Source organism: Lontra canadensis, unplaced genomic scaffold (assembly GCF_010015895.1).
Source record: "Lontra canadensis isolate GAN:19392208 unplaced genomic scaffold, GSC_riverotter_1.0 scaffold31, whole genome shotgun sequence".
Taxonomy (NCBI): domain Eukaryota; kingdom Metazoa; phylum Chordata; class Mammalia; order Carnivora; family Mustelidae; genus Lontra; species Lontra canadensis.
The window spans coordinates 6,367,712-6,391,260 of NW_022631025.1; the positions used below are offsets into that span (position 1 = coordinate 6,367,712).

The 23,549-nt window shown below is 37.6% G+C and overlaps 1 protein-coding gene across 7 annotated transcripts in view; it reads left to right on the top strand.

Annotated features, from left to right (window-relative positions):
- The window catches only part of RFX3 (regulatory factor X3), a 281,939-nt gene that overhangs the window by 174,411 nt on the left and 83,979 nt on the right, over positions 1-23,549 (top strand). For all 7 annotated transcript variants that reach the window (XM_032866534.1, XM_032866530.1, XM_032866529.1 and 4 more), the window contains exon 4: positions 13,763-14,021. In XM_032866534.1, the coding sequence (XP_032722425.1) occupies positions 13,763-14,021 (259 nt within the window). The remainder of the gene's footprint in view (positions 1-13,762; positions 14,022-23,549) is intronic.

Here is a 23,549-nt window from a genome sequence, read left to right on the forward strand (position 1 = left end):
TTAATTTCACCTCAGGTCATGATCTTGGGGTCCTGAGATCAGGCCTCTCATTGGACTCCCGAGTTCAGCAGGAGTCTGCTTCTCCCCTTCTCTCTCCGCACCCCCATCATAAACGTATGCGTTTGGTCAAGTGAGTAAATAAATCTTTAAAAAGAAAAGAAAAAAGAAATTCCCCTCTTTTCAAAAATGGAAGACTTTCAAATATGGCTTCTCAGAATGTCGTATTGGGTAGGTTTCAAGATCATGAATTCCTATCCTTAAAACTCACAGTTGAGTAAGTGGAGGCCCAGAGAGGTACAATGATTTGCCCAGCTAGTTAATGTCTAGAGTTCATATTTTCTGACCTTCAATGCATGGTTCTTTCCAATGATCTGCAAGTAAAGGTCTTTTGATCCTCAGTAATTTGGGGGATTGGAGGGAAGTTCAGTTATAAGCAAACTTTATACTATTTAGTAAACTTTATACTATTGCATGATTATATATCTTATTATAGGTCGATAATTGAACTTACGATCTTTTTTTACTCTTTAAAACTAAGAATGTTGTTATTTATATGAATCTCTTTTCATGTTTTTAAAAAAATCATCTTATACTTTTATAGTTAAATATATTTCGTGAATATTTAATGTTCTTTGGATAGTCATAAAATGTATAGAAAAGTCCATATGTAATAATTTTTCAACATTGAATATTTTAGTTAAATGGCTTCCGAGAAAAAGGCTATATTATCTGACTGTCCTGTCTATATCACTTTTTATTATTTTTCATTAGTAGAATGAACTGATGCACATTAAGGGTAATTGAGATGTGATATTTTCCTATCCAGTAGCTTGTTGTCTAGAATAGTTCTCCATGATAATACCTGGAAGAGTTTGGACACTTATTTTTTTTTCTTCCTCACTTCTCCTCGCACCTTTTATTAAGAAAGGAAGAAATGGAAGAGATCCACATATCCTTTTATAGATGTAGAAGCAAGTTGTGTTACTAGTTTTCTTAAATGAATTGCTGATACCCCTTTGGGTATCATGTCTCCTACTAACTACACTGTCACCTAAACAAACAGCATTTTTGCATCAAGATTTCCTAATCTGTGGAATGGAATTAATAATTAAAAGTGTTACGTAGTAACTAGGTCAGGGACAGAGAGCGTAGGGAATGGGAAGTGGGGTAATTAGCATTGTCTGAAAAAGTATATTCACTTTTGGTATAGGGATTCTTCTAAAACTAGCTGCAAAAGTCAAACTTGGTAAACATTTCCACTTGAACAGTATTTGAAGCTGGAGTGAGAAATCTCTGTTGAAGGCACATAGTTGTGAAGGGTCTGTTTGTTGAATCATGATCTTGTGCCTCACAGAGAGGCTGTTTGCCTGGCCTTAGCACTCTGTTTGGCCTCAACAGCACACATAAGTGTGTTAGCTGCTTTTGTCCATTTTTGAAATTACCCATCTCTGACAAATGCCTGGTCTGTCTACCCCTCCTCATGCTAAAATCTCTCTGGATTGACCACATATTCTTCCAAGCTTGCTTTCTTCTTCACATTACAATGAAATGGCTCTTGTCAAGGTCATTGGTGACCTCCAACTGTTAAGTCTAATAGACATTTTTCTGGATTAAATTTTCTTAATGTCAAACAGCCACCCTGCCAGCAGCTCTGTTCTTGCTTGAATCATGATCTCCTCTTGGATTTTCTGACTACGTTCTTCTGTTTTATTCTGATCTTGTCAGGTCTTCCTCATTCTTAATATTGGCCACATAATTTTTCTACAGCCGAAGTTCTGTGTAACTTTCCCTACTGTTCTGTAACAGAGATCACATTTCTTTCACAGCACTTAATGACTATCTGTCGTTGCCGTGACTGTTTTTAACTTACCTAACATTTGTCTTTCCCCCACCAGAATGGGAGTTTCATGTAGTCAAGTGCCTGGTTTTTGCTCCCCATTTTCTGATACCTAGAACAGTTATTAAAAGAGGTGCTCGGGGCACCTGGGTGGCTCATGGGTTAAAGCCTCTGCCTTCTGCTCGGGTCATGATCCCAGGGTCCTGGGATCGAGCCCCGCATCGGGCTCTCTGCTCAGCATGAAGCCTGCTCCCCCGACCTTTTCTCTGCCTACTTGTGATCTCTGTCTGTCAAATAAATAAATAAAATCTTAAAAAGAAAAAAAAAAAAAAGAAAGAGGTGCTCAACCTGTATTTGTTGAAGGAATTCAATAAAAGATAGCATTTAATGACATGGGAGACAAGAGCAGGCTACTTAGTTGGTCTATCTTATTTATTTTCTCTCTTATTTATTTTTGCTGTGAATATTTTCTTTCTTTCATTTTTTTTTAAATTGAAGTATAGTTGACCCGCAGTGTTCCATTAGTTTCAGGTGTACATCGTAGTCATTCAACAAGTCCCTACATTGTGCTGTGCCCCTCACAAGCATGGCTGCCATCCGTCACCATGTAATGCTATTATAATACCACTGACTGTATTCCCTACGCTGTACTTTTTATCCGTATGATTGACTTATTTCATCATGGGAAGCTTGTATCTCCCACTCCCCGTCCCCCTTCCTTCTGGCTACCATCAGTTTGTTCTCCCTATTTTTAGGTTTGTTTTGCTTTTTGTTTGTTTGTTTTGTTTTTTAGTTTCCAGGTATAAGTGAAAGTATGTGCTATTTGTCTTTCTCTGTCTAACTCGTTTCACTTAGCATGATACCCTCTAGATCCACCCCTGTTGTTGCAGATGGGAAGATCTCGTCCTTTTTTATGGCTGAATAATACACCATTGTGTCTGTATACCGCATCTTCTTTATTTTTCCCTCTTTGGATGGACATTTGGGTTACTTCCATACCGTGGCTATTGTGATTACTGCTGCAGTAAACAATAGGGGTACATGTATCTTATTAAGTTAGTATTTTTATTTTCTTTGGGTAAATACCCAGTAGTGGAATTACTGGATGAGATGATATTTATATTTTTTTTGAGGAACCTACATACTGTTTTCCAAAATGGCTGCTCCAACTTAACATTCCCATCAATAGTACACGAGGGTTTCTTTTCTCCACATCCTCACCACGCTTACTACTACTACTATTACTACTACTATTACTACTACTACTACTACTACTACCAATACTACTACTACTACTACTACTTCTTCCTCTTCCTCTCCTTCTCCTTTCTTTTAAATTCTAGCTATTCTGACTTATGTGAGGTGGTATATCATTGTGGTTTTGATTTGCATTCTTCCTGATGATGAGTAATGTTGAGTATCTTTTCGTGTGTGTTGGCCATCTGCATGTCTTCTTTGGGAAAATGTCTACTCAGGTCCTCTGTCCATTTTTAATTGAATTATTTGTTTTTGGGGGTATTGAGCTGTACAAGTTCTTTATATATTTTAGATATTAACCCCTTTATCAGATATATCATTTGCAAATAAGTTGGTTGACTTATTTTGTTGGCATTTACCTATGCTGTACAAAAGCTTTTTATTTTGATGTAGCCCTAATAATTTTGCTTTTGTTTCCTTTGCCTGAGGAGACAGATCTAGAAAAATGTTGCCAAGGCCAATGTCAAAGAAATTACTACCCACGATTTTTCAAATGAGTTTCATGGTTTTAGTTCTTATACTTGTCTTGAATCCATTTTGAGGTTTTTTTTTTATGGTATATGGTGGAAGGAAGTGGTCTAGTTTCATTCTCCAGCATGTAGCTGGCCAGTTTTCCCAACACCATTTTTTGAAGAGACTGTCTCTTCTCCTTTGTATTTTCTTACTTCCTTTGTCATAGATTAATTGACATATAAATGTAGATTTATTTCAGGGTTCTTCTGTTCCATTGAGCTATATGTCTGTTTTTGTGCCAGTACCATACTGTTTTGATTACCACAGTTTTGTGTAGTATATCCTGAAATCTGGGATTGTGATACCTTCAGCTTGTTGTTTTTTCTCAAGATTGCTTTGGCTCTACAGCATCTTTGATGGTTCCAGACAAATTTTAGTTTTATTTGTTCTAGTTCTATGAAAAATATTATTGCGATTTGGGGAGAGATTGCATTGAATTTGTAGATTTCCTAGGATGGTATGGACATTAAACAATATGAATTCCTTCCAGAGGAAGGAATTATAAAACTATAAAACACTGATGAAAGAAACTGAAGAATGTCTTTTCATTTGTTTGTGCAGTCTTCAGTTTCTTTCATCAGTGTTTTATAGTTTGCAGACTACAGGCCTTTTTCACCTCCTTGGTTAAGTTTATTCCTAATTATTCCATTCTTTTTGGTGCAACTCTACATGGAATCATTAAATTCTCTTTCTGCTACTTTGTTATTAGTGTATGGAAATGCAACTGATTTCTGTGCCGTAATTTTATGTCCTGCAACTTTACTGACATGTTAACTTGGTTGTTTTAAATACATAAGGGAAAATGATTGGAACTGAATTGAGATGCTGTTAACATAGTATTAACACAGCTTTTTTGGCGGTGGGTGGGGGGAGGCTCTTTTTTTTTTCCCCACTGCAAAACATTTTTGGGCTTATGTGCAGGTATGTGGTTGCTCAGTTTTTGTTATTGTTTTCAAATATATAAGACAGTATTACTAACTATAGTTACAGTGCTGTACGTTAGATCCCCAGAACTTACTCTTTAACTGAAAGTTAGGTCCTTTGGCCATTATCTCCCATTTCTCCCAGCTCTAGCCTCTGGCAACAACCATTCTACTCTCTATTTTTATGAATTTAATTTTTTATATTCTGCATCAATAGGAGATTATATAGTACTTGTCTTTGTCTGACTTATTTCACTTAGCATTATGTTCTCAAAGTGTTCGTAGGTTTTTGTAATGGCTGAATAACATTCCATTGTATATATGTATACCACATTTTCTTTATCCACTCATCTGTTGCTGGGCACTTAGGTTGTGTCCATGTCTTGGCTATTGTGAATAATGCTGCAGTGAATAGGGAGTATAGATACCTCTTTGAGATACTGATTTCATTTCCTTCAGACATACACCCAGAAGTGGGATTACTAGATTATATGGTCACTCTGAAATAGACACATGGGCCAATGGAACAGAACAGAGTGCCCAGAAATAAGCCATAAATTCAAGCATATACAGCCAACTAATCTTTGACAAGGGCTCAAGGATATATAATAGGAAAAGGACAGTCTCTTCAATACGGGGTACTGAAAAAAATTGGATCTCTACGTGCAAAAAGAAAGAAAGAAGGAAAGAAAGAAAGAAAGAAAGAAAGAAATTGGATCACTATGTTACAGCACTCACAAAGATTGAAATAGATTATAGACTTAAGTATAAGATCTGAAACTATAAAACTCCTAAAAGAACACATAAGGTATATATACCCTCCTTGACATCAGTCTTTGTAACATTTTAGGTATGAAACCAAAAGCACAAGCAAAAATAAACAAGTGAACTCATCCAACTGAAAGGCAAAGGAAACCATCAGCAAAACGAAAAGGCCATCTAATAAAAGGGAGAAAATATTTGTATGCCATGTATCTGAAAGGGGTTGATATCTGAAGTATTTAGGGGACAGACACCACTTTTTGTTTGCAAAAAAGCAAATAATTCAATTAAAGAATGGGCTAAGGACCTGAATAGACATTTTTTTTTTTTTCCCCAAAGACATACAAATGGCCCACAGGTAATGAAAAACTTCTCAGCATCACTAATCATCAGGGAAATGCTGTTAACGAAAAGACAAGAAATAACATGTGTTGATGAGGAGGTGGAGAAAAAGGAACTCTTGTGCCCTGTTGGTGGGAACATAAATTGGTACAGCCATTATGGAAAACAGTATGAAATTTCCTCAAAAAAAAATTAAAAATGGAACTACTGTTCCATGTAGCTCAGTTTTTCTTATTTATAAATTTAAACCAGGGACTGTGGATCAAAAGCTTCCATGATCCATTTCTGCCAACGTTGACTGAAGGTCTGTGTGTACTTCCCTGACTTAGGTTGTCAGGACAAATGACCTGTACATGTACTTATTACGTGTACCTCATCTGTGTGCTTAAAAACCATTCTAGCAATGGACATTGTGCTAATGCTCTCAGGGATAGCTACAACAGGCTGTACAGCTCCTACATGATAGCAGACTTTAGACTTTTTAAAAAAACTTGGACTAGAAGAACTAATCGTTGTGAGATCGTACTTTTTTCCTTCATGCCTGTGAACTGTGGGTTGCACATTTTTAGTATCTTCCGGTATTGTGGTTCTTAAAGTTTCGCAGACCAGCCGCACTGACATCATCTGAGAACTTGTCAGAAGGACCCAGCTGGTCTACTGGATCAGGAATTTTGGGGGTGGGGGTGGGGTCTGGCCGTGGGTGTCTCACAAGCCCTCCCACTGATTCTTATGAATACTGAAGTGTGAGAACCACATTTCTTTATTAGAATTAAAGAATTTAAATACAAAGTGCAAATGTCTGGTTATCTTGATGTAATGGTAACAGGATGATATGAAGTTATAGTTCCAGTACTCCAGACATTATCAACATATTTGGTAATGAAAATACTGCATGTGAATGGGAAATCCCAATTAGTTGTTGCAAGAATTCTTATCGACTTTACCATTCATCGTTGCATTTCCTCCCTCGTTGTTTTGGCAACAATTCAATAGATGCTTTTAGTTTTTACTTATTGTTACAGCAGTTGAAATGAGCAGAAGTAAGTCTGTCTTCTGAATTTAAATCAAGCCAAGGGTTTTATTCATGATATTGAGTCGTATTTCTTTCTTTATTTTTAGTCTTTTTTTTTATTCTTAGGTAATAATAGGAAATTAAATGTCATGTCACTTGACTTCCCTTTGGAATTACCATTTACCCTTTGGTGTCTTTCACAAAATGGACATGTTCCCGCTCAGTGGCATCTTCTGGCTTCAGTCTAACTGGAAGCATTCGAGAGATCTGTTTCAAAACTCAAATAAGTCATGCGTGCCGGCCAGATGGAGATGATATCCCGCATGAACGCAATTTGTTGAAGATTCCAAATAATAGCTACTTCTGTGCAGGGCTTTTGTGATCCACATTAAAAACTTCATAGTGGAAAACTGTTTAAGGCAGTGTTCTTGATTTTAAGCAACAGAAACCAGCTCTGAGTTATGTGAGCAGAACACAGGATTTATCGAAAGGTATTTGTGTCTTAGAGAATTTCACGGATGTCCGGAGAACGCAGCCGAACCAGGATGGGCATGAGTGGTCTTACGCATCCAGACTGTAGACGAAGTCACATCACAGAAGTCCAGTGAGAACACTACATGCTGCCCTCGTCTCAAATCACACACCCTTGCCGCCTCTAGATTCTGGCCGTGGCTGTGTTAAGGGGGGGTGACTGTTCCCCACCTGTGTGGTTCCCCTAGCCAATAAGTGAGACAGTAGATCCCCGCCTTTACAAATAATTCCCCCTCATTCCCAAATTCTCCCAAGTTTCCTCTTGTGCTCTCAAACTTTTGGAAAATACTTAAGAAGACATTCTGGCCTCACTTATTTACCTATTTCTTCAATCTGGTTCGATAAAATGAATATTGCTTTCAGGACACTGAAACACTTTCCAGTAAGATTACCTCCTACCCTATTTCATGAACACGTTCCAGAATCACCTCCCGTGACCCCTCTGCAGCCCTGGGCCCTCCCTTCCTCATGGTTTCCAGTTACCTCTCTGGCCTCAGGACTTTGTTCAGGTTATTTCTCTAGTAGGAACAGTCCCCTAGCCAAGCCTCCTTACTCCCACCCCAGCTGAAAACAAAATTCAAAGTTCTTCCGATAGTTCATAACAGTGTCTTTAAAACTGAGGGAACTACCATCCGCAGTGACAAGGTGAGATGTGCATTTTATACTCAGGTAAATGCACACATGCACCCAGGAGTATACGCACACATGTGTGCACACACATGCACACCATGCATTTAAATGATAGAAATAAATGTTTCTCAAAATAGTGCTTATCCTTACAAGGTTTAATGTGCTTGAATGTTGGCTGGTCTAGCCAGTCTCTTTTTTAAATAGCTGTTGTGACCTATTAAAATTGTGAATGTGACCCACAGTTAAAAAAAAATATTTATACTGTTTGCATGTTTAATTTTTACCCACTTTTTCAAGCCCGTTTCTTTCTGATATCCTCGTTCATTATATCCAGCCATTCTAGACTTGCGATTTCTTCCTAAATATCAGGGTCTTTCTTGTGTTGTGGCTTTTCACATGCAGTACTCTCTTCCTGATATGTTATTCTTTCTGCTTTCCACAGGGCTGACGCCTTTTCATCTTTAATTTTTAAGCTAAATCTCTCCCCTTTGGGATAACATTACTTGACTCCTCTAATAACCCCCCACTTATTTGCTTTCATATTCGATTTTTCTTCCACAGACTTAAGAGAATTTCTAATTATCATATTGTATTACTTATTTATGTACTTATTCTTTTTTTTTTTTTTTCCTTTTGAGAGAGAATTAACAAGTGGGGAGGAGGGTCAGAGGAAATGCAGGCTCCTCACTGAGCAGGAAGCCCAAAGCCAGGCTTGATCCCAGGACCCGAAATCATGACCAGAGCCAAAGGCAAACATTTAACTGACCGAGCCACCCAGGCGCCCCTGCATTTCTTATTTTTGAGCACCTACTCCTCCTCTAGCCCTCGTGACCGTAGATATCATGTCTCTTTTGTTCCTTGTGTTTTAGTTGCCAGAGTAGATGCTCAGTAAATATTTGTTAATGTGTACAGTCGCCTGCAAAGAATAAAACGTTCTCCCCGTGTAAGATACTATAATGATCTGCCTTATTGTATTCTATCTCCATGGTACATTTTATGGTGTAAAACTTGCAAGATACTCTTATTTCCTTAATTAACCATTTTCAGGCCATTGCTTAATCCTCTGGTTGACTAGCTTATTGGCAGGAGGACATTCAAAACCTGGGCAAAACACAAAACACACAATTCACAGGTACTCTATGCCTGGAGTTGTGGATAAGACACTTGACGCTAAAGAAAACAGAAAATTGGTGATAGCTAAGGCAAATTGGCATAATCATCCTAGTGAAAATGCAAGCAGGGAATACTCAGGGTCATGCTTAGCCCAGGTGTGTGCCGAGGCACGCTGGGATGCAAACAGCACTAATTTACTGAATTCAGTGGATCAGCCCTGACATTTACATAGAATCTTATAAAAGAGTCAGCTATGAAGCAGCATCTGTTAGCAAGTAGGCACGTATCTATGTATTTACACTCATTACTGGATACATATGCCGAACAATGGAAAGTCTTCTCTTCTGCTATAGAAATAATATGACACATTATTTTCATAACAGTCTGGCAGTCAATAAAGAACAAGCAAAAGGAACACAGTAGCACTTTTCAAATGTGCACAGGACTGCTTGGGAATTTCGCTGTTTCAGGAACCTACGGTCCAGAAATACTAAGCTGCTTTCAGTCTGATTTGCCAAATATTGAGTAATTTTCTGGGACCTACGTTTTGGAAATCTGGGGGGAAAATAGTGTTCGGGCAATATCTCTTATGTATTCATTATGCAGTATGAAAAACAGGCTGATCCGAGCCATCAGAATTAGAGTGTCATTCCTTCCAGTACCTAAGAAAGATCTTTGTCCTGTTGGTGCTTCTTTTTCTTTTCTTTTCCTTTTCTTATTAACATACATTTTTCAGTATTTCTCCAGGAGCTTAAAGCATTTAGACATGGCAGAGACCTTTTGGAGTTATCTGTGCATGACTTTGGCTCTGGCTCTGGAAACAGGACTCCAACAATGGGTTGATGCTTTATCATCCTAACCTTTAAAGGACAGGGACTAAGGATATTGTGGTCCGCCTCTATGACCCAGTTTAAAAGTCTCCTCCATTCCCACTGCAAGGTACATTTGTCAGAAGACAAATTCAGAAACCCTCCACGACACTTTATTTCCTAATAAATTTTGTCCTCCCCGCAAAATTGTCAGTCTTTATCCCAGTATGTGTCTGTGCAGTACCCCAGTCTTGGGTCATGACTGAGTGATGAGGATAACTCGTGAGTCAAGCACACTCTTCATTGACTTTCCCCTTCTCCCATTCTTCTCTCACTTTCTAACTCACAAGTGATCTCTAACTACTAGAAGGAAGTATGAAAATAAACGTGGGTTGCCATGTTTTCAAACTGACTTGAGGCCTGTAGAGATTTTTGTATCTGTGATGCATTGGTTTGTATTACCCTCGTTCCCTGAGAACTCCAGAGGTATGCCCCACAGATGGAGTGACTTAAATCCCTTGGAATGTGTCTCTTATGGTAGCATACTGACTTCCATGATCATAGAACCTCTAAAATCCAAGTGTGTGGTGGTAAGTATCCTCTGAAATAACCCCACCTTCTCCATCTCTCCTCATTTGTCGTGGGGAGGATGTCTCCAAAGTTTCCATTCTGAGTCAGAGATGAGGGGAGTGTGGTGCTAATTAACAGTGAGACCCAGATGTAAGCAAATCCCAGAGAGCAACAGGGAGCTTATGGGTTCCCTGTAGGACCTGTAGGAGCTCTTTCCCACAGTCCTTCACAAATAATGACAAACGGAAAAAGTTGTTTTTAATGTGATGAAATGGTTGAGGACATGGGCTAAATGCAGACTCCCAAATCTATTTTTTTAAAGATTTTATTTATTTCAAAGAGGGAGAGAGGGAGAGACCACAAGCAGGGGGAAGGGCAGAGGGTGAGGAAGAAGCAGATTCCTAGCTGAGCAGGGAGCTGACCTCAACCAAAGGCAGACGCTTAACCGACTGAGCCACTTAGGTGCCCCCCAAATCTACTTTTTTTTTTTTAACTATCTGTTTGCTTTAGACAAAGCTATGTAATCTCTTTAACCTTTTCTAAACAAGTACTCACCTTATCTATGAACTAGAAATTATAATAGTACCTATCTCATAGAGTTGTAATGAAGATTAAATGAATCAATACCTGAAAAGCACATTAAATAGTGCCTATTGCATAGGAACTGGTCAGTAAATATTAGCGATCATTTGCTATTGTATGTTTCACTTGTGAAATCAGCTTCGCGTGGAGAGCATGCTTAATCATTTTGTTCAGACTGTGAAAAGGAAAGCCAGCACCATGCCCAGCTTTCTGGAAGTATTTATTGTCCTAGGTATATCGCTACACTTTACTTGGCTTTACTTAAAATATCATCGTCAGATTGTGTTATTTTAAGTACAGTGAAATAGGGCCACTATCATATTTAGTGGGCATAAATTAAAATGAGCACATTTCTCTTTTTACCTAAATTCGGAAGCAAGATGGCTGTTTTTTATTATATGAGTGTGTAATGAAAGAAATATATAAAATTACTTCTGGTTGGGAAACAGAGCAATGATGGTGTGTGTGTATTTTAAATGGCATTTTTCTGTCTGTAAAGAAAAATGTTCTCTTTGGGCTATTTCACACATCACCCCAAACTAAAATTTATACCTGGATCTGTGGTAACTCTTTCTGGAAAGCAGTAACTTTACCCAGTGGAGAGTACTTCTAGAGCGCCTTTATTATTTTACTAAAATTTACACTATAGATTATATTACAAGATAATTTATAATGGTTTTGAATGACCTGCTTTAAGTGATACCAAACCATCTTAGAACAGTTTACATAAATTTTCACGTTTTACCAGAACAAAAAAAGGGTTTACATTTTAGAAATTTATGAAAGTGGCTATTATGTCAAATATACTTTTAAATAGAATCATATTTTTAATTGTTTACTGGTATAGCTGCTACATACCAGCAACTGTGTTCAATGTTGAGGGTACAGATGGGAATAAAACACAATTTCACAGGAGTATGAAGACACGAGGAAATTAACAATAAGTGTATTGAGAGCTGTTTCAGGGACCCAGAGAACAAAACATAGCAGCCCTACGAGGAATGGCTGCGGAGGGCAAGGTGTGCAGAAGAGTAGTTCTGGGAGGAAGCAGGGAAGAGGTCAGTGTGGTGTGAGTGAGGAAAGCATTTGGAGACCTAGCTAGTCACGTGTCTGGACATCATGGAGGCCCCAGCCCTGCTGCTGCTTGTCAGGCGGGTCAAGGGTTTTGAATTTCTTCTGAAGACCGGGAAGAATCATAGAGAGGTTTTTAGTTTGAGTTTCATATTTGAATTTTGGGGAAGTTCCCCTGGTGGCAAAGTTCAAGATAGATTGAAAGAGAACCAAACGAGAGGAAGGAAAACCAATATAGGGGGCAAGGATAATAGAGAATCTTGTGAACGGAAAGGATGATTGGAGATTATTTTGTAGGTAAAACTAGTAAGACTTAGTGACTGACGTCAGTCTGGATGAGGAAAGAATGAGGTAAGGATAGTGGCGCTGCCCTCCACCAAGAGGAGGAGTTTAGGGAAAGAAGTAGGAGAGAAAGGGAATTTCTTTTTAGCCATAAGTTAAATTTTACATATGGGGACTTCCCATTTATCATGGTGTTTCCTAGTGGAGATAACCAGGTGGCTGTTAGAAACCCAGATTTTAATTCTTCAAGTATAACCACAAAGTAGAGAGAGATATTAACTCATGTAAGGTCATTTACTATGAGCATGTGTATAGTAAAAATAGGTGGTCTGAATAAAAATGAGAAAATATAAGAGCTAAAAATGGAGACCGCAGAAAATACTCGTATTATAAGTGCCAGAAAACTAGAGCCTCCAAAAGGTCCTTTAAAGTTAATAGTGAGAAAAAGCAAAAAGTGGACAAGAAATGCCACAGAAGCAAGAGAGGTTAGGACTGAGAGACTCTACATAGACCTAGAAAATGTCTGAGAACATAAACACCAAATTGTCAGTAGTGGCTGGCTGTGGGGTGTGGGGCTGAAGAGAATGGTGCTAGAGCTGAGAATTTTCACCGGATATTTGAATTTTTTTTTTTTTTTAAATGAAAGTGTTTCATACCTCTCTCTACTATTTTGGCAACTTGCTGTGAGCTTTTAATTATTTCACAATGAGAAGTGAAAACCAAAGTCAGGTTAAAATGTAAGGGATAGTCCACTGGAAAGGAAAAATAAATCAAGCAAATAAGCTTCTTAATCAGAACAGGAGAAGGAAGGGGCAGCACGAGGCAGTCCGCAGTGTCCGTGCTGTAGGTGGGTCAAAGAAGATAAGGACTTGTCAGCCTTTCAGCTTGGTTTTTAGATTAGGCCACAAGCGACGTTATTAAAAGCAACTGCCATGAAAAGCCAAGGGCGGAAGCTTCACTGCATTTGTTGCCAAGTAGAAAGTAAGGACTGGAAGAGGTGGCATAGTCATCTCCTCGGGGGGGAACGTGAGTGTGAAGGGAGGAGGTAGAGATAGGGATGGAGGGTCCAGCAAGAAGGAACTGTTTGCTCAAGGTCCTTATCGGGGCAAGGAAGAGATTGATGCGTACTCCCTTGGTCATGGAGATTTATTGCAAATTACCCAGAATGGGAGGTAGCATGGGGATTTGACCTTTTTTGAAAACTGGGTTCTGCAGGCAGTGTTTTAAGGACTTGGAGAAGGCCCTCAGCAGGATTTCTTGGCAGGATGAGACCTGAGCTTATTTCTGTGCTGGAGGTAGGCACCGGTCAAGGGCAGAAGCTGTCAAGGACAGAGGAGTGTTGAGATACTTAACTGAAGGAACGTAGCCTTCATTTGTGGAATGAAGTCTCATACAGAAGTACAAAACTCTTCTTGTTCCAAAGGCTAAGCTAACTGATAGATTGTAAGCATAAATTCACACTAGAAAAGAAATGAGGATGATATAAATAAGCTACTAAATTGTTTCCTTTTTCCTTCTTCTTCTAAAGCCGAACAACAACTTATCCTTACACAGAAACGCAGATGTACAGCCAAAACACTGGAGGGAATTACTTTGATACCCAAGGGAGTTCCGCGCAGGTGACTACCGTGGTTTCGTCCCACAGCATGGTGGGCACTGGTGGGATTCAGATGGGCGTCACTGGAGGACAACTCATCAGCAGCTCTGGAGGAACCTATCTCATCGGCAATTCCATGGAGAACTCCGGTCACTCAGTGACACATACCACTCGGGCCTCCCCAGCGACAGTAAGTATTTGAGTTTTTGTTTCTTTCATTTAGCTTCTTGGTAGCCTCCATGGTACATTTTCTTCTCGAGGGAAGAAAAAAAAAATAACACAGACTGGGGCGGGCATGAATGTGTTGAGTAGTTTTAGTTCTGTGGTATTTTCCAGAACGTGGCCTGTTTGCCTCTGTGCAGGTTGATACTGATATGTCCCCCCCACGCCCCCTTACATGAGTTGGGAAGTTTTTTATGAGTAATGGGAAGAGAGGTGAGTCTTCCTCATTGATGCTGATTTTTATAGGCTTCCTTCAGTGATATATAGTAAAATACTGTAAATTTCTGCTGAAAAAACTCACTTTTATCTTATGCTGATTTACACTGGCTTATGAAGAGTAAAATACAATTGAGTTTGAATTTTCCCATCTTTCAGTAGTAGTCTTAACTCATCACCAGAGCAGTTACCATACGGGCAGCATTTCCCAAACCTCAGACATTTAGTTTGGCCATATTCACTCACATCGCCTGTACTATTATTTCCTCAATGTATTTTTAAAAATTGATTCACTTCTAAAATAGAAAACCATGTGTAATTTTTTCTAAAATATATAAAAACCCATACTTAAATAGTAAAGTTAGAAGTGTTTACCGTGTGCCATATTATAAGGTCCCTCTGTTCAACCACAGAGACACTTTGGGAAAGACTGATGTAGGTGATTCCGGTGAAAAAACATCTCCATTGGCTCTGGTGATAGGCGTGAGCATGTATCTGAGGAACCTGCCTACATATTGAGTTTTCAAGTTTTTAAAATTTAATACAAAGATTTATTTTGACACAGATTTTAATGTATTATAAATCTGTCCTAGAAATAGTAATAACAAGCTGTGTAGAATTTGATACCCTCCAACTGTGTCCTGAACTTTCCAGCCTCCCCTCTAAGGAGGATAATCACTGAGAACCGCCCCCCGGCTGAAGTAGCAATGGAAGTGGTTATGTACGGGCTTCACGTAAAAGGGGGCTGGCGATTTTAATTAAGTGCATTTCGTAATCTTGCCGTATATTTTGTTCTTACAATGAAATAGAGGTAGAAACAGATTGAATAGGAAATAATTACGACAGGCTTTACCTTTCTCATTTTATGGATTTTCCTCAAGATATAATATGTACCTGGTAAGTATTTTATATATAATTTTTATGTTTCTAATCATTGCATGTGTTCAGACTTTCATCACTTGGTCCTTTTTCCCTGCTCCATCTCTAAAAGCTCATTATATTTAATTTACTGTTCCCTACTAACATCAGAACAGATGACTTGCCATTCTGAGGGAGAGCTCTTCTTTGTACTTCTTTCTTTGTGTTTTTGAAGCATTTCTTTGTGTGTTTGTCTTTTGCTTTTAATACCACTAAATATGACATTTCTAAACTTTTTAGCCACGCTGCTATATTTATGTCGATTAGAAACGAAATCATGGGTTCTCTGGACCTCATTCCCCTAGCAGTAAAATAAGGGCTTAGTTAAACTAAATGATATCTTAATTTCCTCCCAGCTTTAAAATCATAATATTTACAATTGTAAATTGTAAAATGTTGTAGATTATCTTTACCATAAAAGGAAAGGAGGTAGATCAGGTACCGTACTTTATAGCGCTCCTGATAAAGGCTACTCAGAAGGTCATTTTCAGTGAAAAGGAAGATACTTGCCACTTGTCAGGGCCTGAGGAGAATTGAAAAATGGGGAGAAAGAGTTCTTTCCCACTGTCCTTTCACCCACCCTCTCCCATGCTGGCATTCCATCTGCCCCATCCCCACTTCTTCTCCTTCCTTTTCTCCAGGAGTTGTTGTCTGTCTTCACACTGACTGCCGGCTATCTGCTAAACATTCTCATCCACTGAATACTGGTTTTTTAAATTTATTAGTATTATCACTGAGTTCATAAAATTGATGATTTGGGATCATGACAATATAGTTGCAAATGTAACAGTAAGTTTTATAGTTTGTTTTTTGTTTTGTTTTGTTTTCTATGTAGAGTATGAAAAGTGGCATTACTCTTTTTAAGTTGTCCACTACACAGATTTGATGTGTGATTTTTTTTTTTTAAACTAACACTTAAAATAGCTGAGTTATAGTAACTGGGAATAGTGGAAACCTATTAAAAACCATCAATCCGTAGTATCAACTGTATATATTAATTTATACTTTTTTTAAAAGAACATTAATACCTAAGGTTCTTTTATTAAGATTGTTCTTTTGGTCCTTGTTAGCAAAAGGAATAAAAAAGTTAAATAAAAAGGTAACTTTGCATGGAAACATCGTAAGGTCAAAGCACAAATGATAGTGTCCTATGATAGATATATCTATCCATCTAATAATCTAAATATTATAGTATAATATTTATAATATGATCTACATAATAACATAATAATAAACAATCTAAATATACTTCTGCTAGTGTTGATTGTATTATCTTCCATTATTATCAAGATTTATATTTGATTTAGATTCTTCTCTCAATAGTGCAAAAGATCATCTCCTTCATTCACCATGAAGTGTACAGTTTCGCATCTTTTATTCTAGTAAAGGTAACAAAGTCTAAGTGCCGTGCAACCTATTTACAATTTCCTACCATTCTCCTTTTACCAAATGTTCGAAAATTTGTACCTTCTGGTTGTTTAGACTCCTAGAACTCAAAGATTATTTTGGTAGGTACCATGTCATTAAAGGGAATTTACTTATTTTCATGTATCTTTTTCATTCTCTGTAGAACCCATATGAGCACAATCTTGAGCCACTTGTTGGTCAAGACTCAAGCTGTCTTTCAAACATTGAGCCAGGCTGTGCCATTGACGTTCATCTCCCTCCCTGTTCTTTAGTGCTCAGCCTGTCTCCTTAGCATGCTTAACACAACTGAATGGGTAGCAGTAGTCTATACCACGGCCAGAATTCCTGCTTGGGAAATAGTCTATTGGGGTTACTGCTTAAGAGGTCATAAGAAGTAGAATGTACAGTCAGCTAATTCAGTTAATGTGAAACTGGTTAAGTTTTGAGTTCTTGGGAACAAGAGAACTTTACTCAGTTCATGGGTAGCAAGGTTTCTTGCCCTGGTTCTCAGAAGAATTGCCTTGACTCTCTCTTGCACTTGACTTTAGTCTATACAGAAATCCTTCTATCTAAATTTAGTAGGAATAACTTCCGGCTCAAAGAAAAGTTTATTTCAGTGTGCAAACCCAGTTCCCAAGATACGCCAATAGAAACAAAATGATCATTTTAAATTGAAGCCATTGCTAAGAAGAATAAACAGTTCTTGAAATATTTTCTTACCTATCTAATATTTCGTATATAACCATTTTTCTTATACTAGAAAGATCTCTGAGTGATTAATGGAAAATTTGCATTTGAGCAAATGATTCCCTTCGGTTCTATAACTTTAAATGACAAAACATTCACATAACGTGTTTTAGTATTTAATCGTTGCATTGTAAAAGTTTTCAGATTTCAAGTTACATAGAAATAACAGAATTTTCTGAAAGATTATGATGGCAATATATACAATTTTATTTTATGACTATATATTATAACATAAACTACTGATATTCAGATTTGGTCAAGATACTATTTCTCCTTTTACTGTATATTTTTATTTGATTATTGGAGCCGTGTGTATAATTCATATGCACATACACACATATATACATATATGTTTTTATTTATATAAGTATGTATACACAAACAGTAATAGACATTTCCTGCTGATAGTATTAATAATTTTCAAAAAGAGTAATATTTTTAATGGAATATCACTGGACATAAGTTCAGCTAAGTTACTACTTGAATAAATGTTTTATGTTTTATTAAATTAATAATGCTAGGGATCTGTTTATTGTTAATATTTCAGTGACACGTGGATATTAATATGGAGGAATTAGCTTCAGTCACAACTCTGAGCTCATCATTCTTTGATATTTCTCCTGATTGCATCACCATGATGTTTCCTTGTGTGTCTTCATTCATTTAAAACTCTTACTTTTCTGGGGCACCTGGTAGCTCGGTGGTTAAGCGTCTGCCTTTGGTTTGGGTCAGTTTCTCAAGGTCCTGGGTTCGAGCCCCACCTCGGGCTCCCTGCTCAGTGGGGAGCCTACTTCTCCCTCTGCTCCCCGGCCAAATAAATAAATAAATAATTTTTAAAAAACACCTCTTATTTTTCTTCATTATCATTCTGTAGAGCCACATCATTTGCAGAATTTTGGAACTTGAACCCAATTTGCATTTGAGGATCAAAACCTTGTGATTGTAGTTAGTGATATTTTTGTGCTCATCGCAACATAGTTTATTTTTTACCAGACTTTATAATAGCCATTTAAGAAGCTTTATATACTTACTTCTCCATAAAGTAACATTTGTGTTCTTATAATTAGATGGTTATTTATGGAGTTTTTTTTCCTTCTTGTTAAATAAGATTACATTAATCATTTTTTAGACTGTGATATGAAAGCTAATTTTTATACCTTTCTATATATATATTTAGTATATATTTAGTAATTATATATGTTAAATGGCTCTTGCTAAAAGTAGATCCCACCAAGAGACATAAGGAAAATGTGTTGAAACTAATATTGTTTATATCTCTCCCTTTTTTGATTAATGTAAAACACCGTCATTTCTTTCAGTTGCCTGGGAGGGAATTTGAATGTCCATCTGCTGCTATATAAGTCAAAGTCTGGCCTATCTTGTGTAATTACAGAAAGTTAAGCTTTGTTTCAAAGTTAGAGATGCTTTTATTTCTTTATTCTTGGGTTACATGTTTATGGATTCAGTGTAAGGGAATTTCTTTTATCTGAAAAGATGAATGGATGGGGAGCCTGGCTGTCTCTGTCAGTAGAGCACATACTCTTGATCTCAGGGTTTTAAGTTTGAGCCCCACGATGGGTGTAGAGATTACTTAAGAAAAAAAGAAAACAGGTGAACGAATGTGTTTAGTACCTCCGGAAAATGCTTTTGCCCTCTTACTCCTTTACTGGAATGGTCCCAGTGGCCATTTATTCTGTTTTTATTAATTTGTGTATGTGCATTAGTTACGCATTCTTAAGTAATACAAGTGGAAAGATCTAGGAGTGTGCATGATGCCTGTCCTACTGACACTGTTCTCAGGCTTGTGTCAAGGTTTTTGAGTGTCATGCTAGAGATATTCTGTGAATATAAGAACAGAATGTCTCTCTCTCTGTCTCTTTCTCTGTCTCTCTGCTGGTCATTATGTTTTTTTAAAATACAAATAGTAACTAAAAAATACTACATCTTGCTTGTTTTTCACCTAACAGTGTATCTCAGAGATTCTTTTTCACATCAGCCCTGGAAGGCCTTTCTTATATTTGCGGGAAATGACTGTTACAGAAGGTGGCAGACTGCCCATCTCTCATACCAAAGGGGGGAAAAATAATGTTGGATTCTGGGTTACGGCTGTATAGAGGTAGAAAAGCAAAATAGTCACCCGAGATGAAAATTTCTGTTTAATTATCATACGTAAAAATATGCTTAGAAGAAAATCTTTTAATTTAAAAGTGTGCATAAATTATGCATACATCAGTTTTATGTATTTCATATATTACAGAAATAATCATTCCTATTTTAAATAATTTTCTTAGTCTTCCAGTTAGTCTCAGTGAGAAGAATAAAAACAAAAACAAAACACTTCTCCACTTATTTTGGCAGAAACACGTAAGTCCATTACGATCCTAGCATTTTCTGTTTTCCTATGCCCTGTTTTCTCTAGGCCAGCTGGAGCCCTCACATATATCTCCTCAGAGAGAGTCCCACGAAATCTTCTGTTTCCTGTACTAAATCCTAAATTGAGTGAAGGTTCTGGGACCTCATTTTCCAAGCACTTAATACAATGGGATTTTGAGTGACTGGTGGTCTCCATCACTTTATCTCTGTTCCATTCGTCCGTCAGTCAGTTCCACTCTGCTCCAGCCTTGAAGCTGATAAGATCTAGAAGCCGTAATTTTGGGGTTAAGGCTGTAAGACATTCCACTCCTAGAAATCCTGATAAACTGGAAGGTTAAGACAAACAGAATGACAGGGGCCTTCAGCCTCTCCTGAGCATAGCTGACGGGTTCTCCTGAATTTCTAAAGCCAAGTGTAATGAGTTATTTTACTCTTTAACCGTTTCCTAGTGAAATAGGATTTCAGAACACAGGGGTGTTGTAAACATGCCAGAAAGGGCTATATTCTATTTCCTGCGACATCTAGATTAGGCAGGTTTCATGTTGGTAAATTCTGCTTAATGAATATGGAAATAAGCTACGTTCCAGGTGACCTCTTGTATAACTTTTGCTTTATCCTTGTATTTATAAGTCACGTTTCCAATTAATTTACTAGTTTGAAACTACTCTAGATTTTGAGGGAGGAAAAAAATTTACTCATGTTTCACTGCTGGAGACCAGGTAATTCCAGCTAAAATACGAAATGGCTTGGTGACAAATTAAAATAAAGGAGTCATTGGGGGCGCCTGGGTGGCTCAGTGGGTTAAAGCCTCTGCCTTCGGCTCAGGTCATGATCCCAGAGTCCTGGGATTGAGCCCCGCATCGGACTGTCTGCTCAGCGGGAAGCCTGCTTCCTCCTCTCTCTCTGCCTGCCTCTCTCCCTCCTTGTGATCTGTCTGTCAAATAAATAAAATCTTAAAATAAATAAATAAAATAAAATACAGGAGTCATTGTTAAAACCATACAATTTTTTATTTCATTTTTATTTTAATTCCAGTATGGTTGGCCTACAGTGTTATATTAGTTTCAAGTGTTCAACATTGTGATTCACCAAGTCCAGACCTCACCGGCCGCTCATCACAGCACGTGCTTCAAACCCATCACCTGTTTCCCCATCTCCCCACCGACCTCCCCTCTGGTCACTGTCAATTTGCACTCTGTAGTTGAGTCCATTTCTTGGTTTGTTTCTCTCTCTTTTTCCTCTTTGCCCTTTGGTTTGTTTCTTAAATTCCACATATGAGTGGAATCGAACAATATGTACCTTTCTGTCTGACTTATTTTGCTTAGTATTAACCTCTCTAGCTCCATCCATGTTATTGCAAATGGCAAGATTTCATTCTTTTTTGTGGCTGAGTAATATTCCATTGCTTATATATACCACATCTTTTTAATCCATTCATCTATCAGAGGACACTGGGGCTGCTTCCATTATCTGGGCTCTTATAAATAATGCTGCAGTAGACAGGGGTGCATGTATCCCTTTGAATTAGTGGGTTTGTTGTTGTTTTGTATATTTGGGGTAAACACCCAGTATTGCGATTACTGCATCATAGGGTAGTTAGGCCCATAAGATTTTAATACTGACTGTTCCACTGGCTCATGTTTTTTCATTTAATGAGGGAAAATACAACACAAAGCCTATGACCGATTACCAATTTTCAATGAGAGAAAATCTCTCCATGTTCCCCTGTTTATCATTTCATCCTCCAAAAGTATGTGATTTGATTACTGTCTCCTGAGCATCCATAACTACAGTCGTGTTTACTAGCCCCAAGATTATCTGGATTCTTAAAACTTCGCTATTGTGTTTGATTCTAACTATTGGAGCCCATAAATTTCACTGGCTAGGACTTTTGTAATCTACCTGTAGAATGTTAGAAATAATTTTACACATTTACTTTAAATTTATTACTTAAAAGTTTAGTACCTTTCCCATCTGCCTTATAGGAAAGGAAGATGTCGGGTTTTTAATCATGCTTTCAAAATTACAAGAAAGATGTAGTTAGATAAGAAAAAGAGAACGGGAAAATAGAAAGGAGATAAAGAGCTCAGCATTGCAGTTATAATTGTATACCTGATAAGAACCATGAGCAGCAGATGAAAAACCATAACAAATAGTAAGAGAATTTAGTAAAATTAATATTTAATGAAATCATTAGCTTTTCTAGATACAAATGACACTAGTTAGAAAATATTGTGGAAGCCAAGGTCTCATTTATTATCAATTTAAACCACACCATGTAGTAAACTAACAATATATGTACGAGGTCCAGGGGCTAAATAGAACTTTAAAATTCCTAAGGCCTGAAGAGAAGTTTGCGTGATTGAAAAAGAAGTTTCAGTATCACACATTTTGAATCTTCCTAAATTAGCTTTAATATTTCAATATGAACCCAATCCAAATACCAATAGATTTTCTTCTTTTTACAAGAAAGGCTGTTTATATAAATAAACATGCAACAACAGTGAAGGAAATTTTGTCAAAAGAGAAATAATGGAGAGTGGAGTGGGATGTTAATAGCCTTACAATTTGATCCAAACATATTGTAAAATTAGAGTAATTCAAACAGGATTGTTGGCACGTGAATAGATCCGTGTAGACCAGTCGTGGACTAGAGACCCTAAACAGGCTGAGTGAGTGTAGAATATCGCGCGTGATAAAGGTAGCATTGCCTATCGGTGGAGACATCGTGGATATGTCAATAAATGATGTTTGGGACAACTGGATGACTGTTTAGGAAAGAAAAGTAGATGGGTTCCATCCATGAACTCCTTATACAAAAATTAATTTCACTTGGTTGGAAAAAATGCGTTCTATCATTATCCTTTGATAGTGGTGAAGTATGATGTAAAATCCAGAAGCTACAAAGAATATCTCTAAAAAAAGCAACTACATAAAGGGGAAGTGTTCCCCGTGACAAAAACCACAGGAAATAAAGGCAACAGTGAAATAACCTGGCATAAAGTTTTGAGACATTATATCTGAAGAACTAATGGGTTTAATGTATAGACCACTGTTATAAATCCATGAGGAAAACGGAAAAGACCAAAAAATGCCAGATGTATATGAATGAGCATCCCGCTGAAAAGGAAATGAACAATAAAGCACAAAGAGAGACTGTTGTTCATCTCTCACACAGGTGAAGCTGGAAAAGTCAGTCAGCCTTGCCAGGGGCGGAAGAAACCAGCCCTCTGTCTTGCTGTTGAGAGGAGTCTGAGTATGGCACAGACAGGATTAGAGAGCGCTATGGAAATTTTTATAAAAATAGAAAATACATATATCCTTTGACCCCAAGAGTGTACTTCTAGTAATTTATCCCCCTGACAATATGCTTGCATGTGTGAAATGCTGCATGAACATGAACAACCATATTCATGGGGTAGTTCTTTATAACAGAATTGAGAGTTCTTTATAACAGAATTGGGGAAAGGCTAATTGTCCATCAGCAGGGAAATAGTTAAATAAATTTTGGTGCGTTTGTTCATTCATTGGGATTTTATACAGCCAGTCAAGAATGAGGAAGGATGTGTACAGACGCACGTGGACGTAGAGGAGACACACATAGATCAAGATCTAGAGAGATGGAAAGATCTCCATCCATATTGTTAAGGGAAAAGGCAAGAGGTAGTGTGTGCATGCTTAAATAGAAACATACATTTGCATATGCTTATATAAGCACAAAGATATCTCCAGAAGAATGCATGAAGGAACAAAAAAACATGGAGACATGTGAATACATTATCTATTTGAAAAAAGTGATTTCCTGTTTGCAAAAATCTCAAGCAAGCCCTTGATG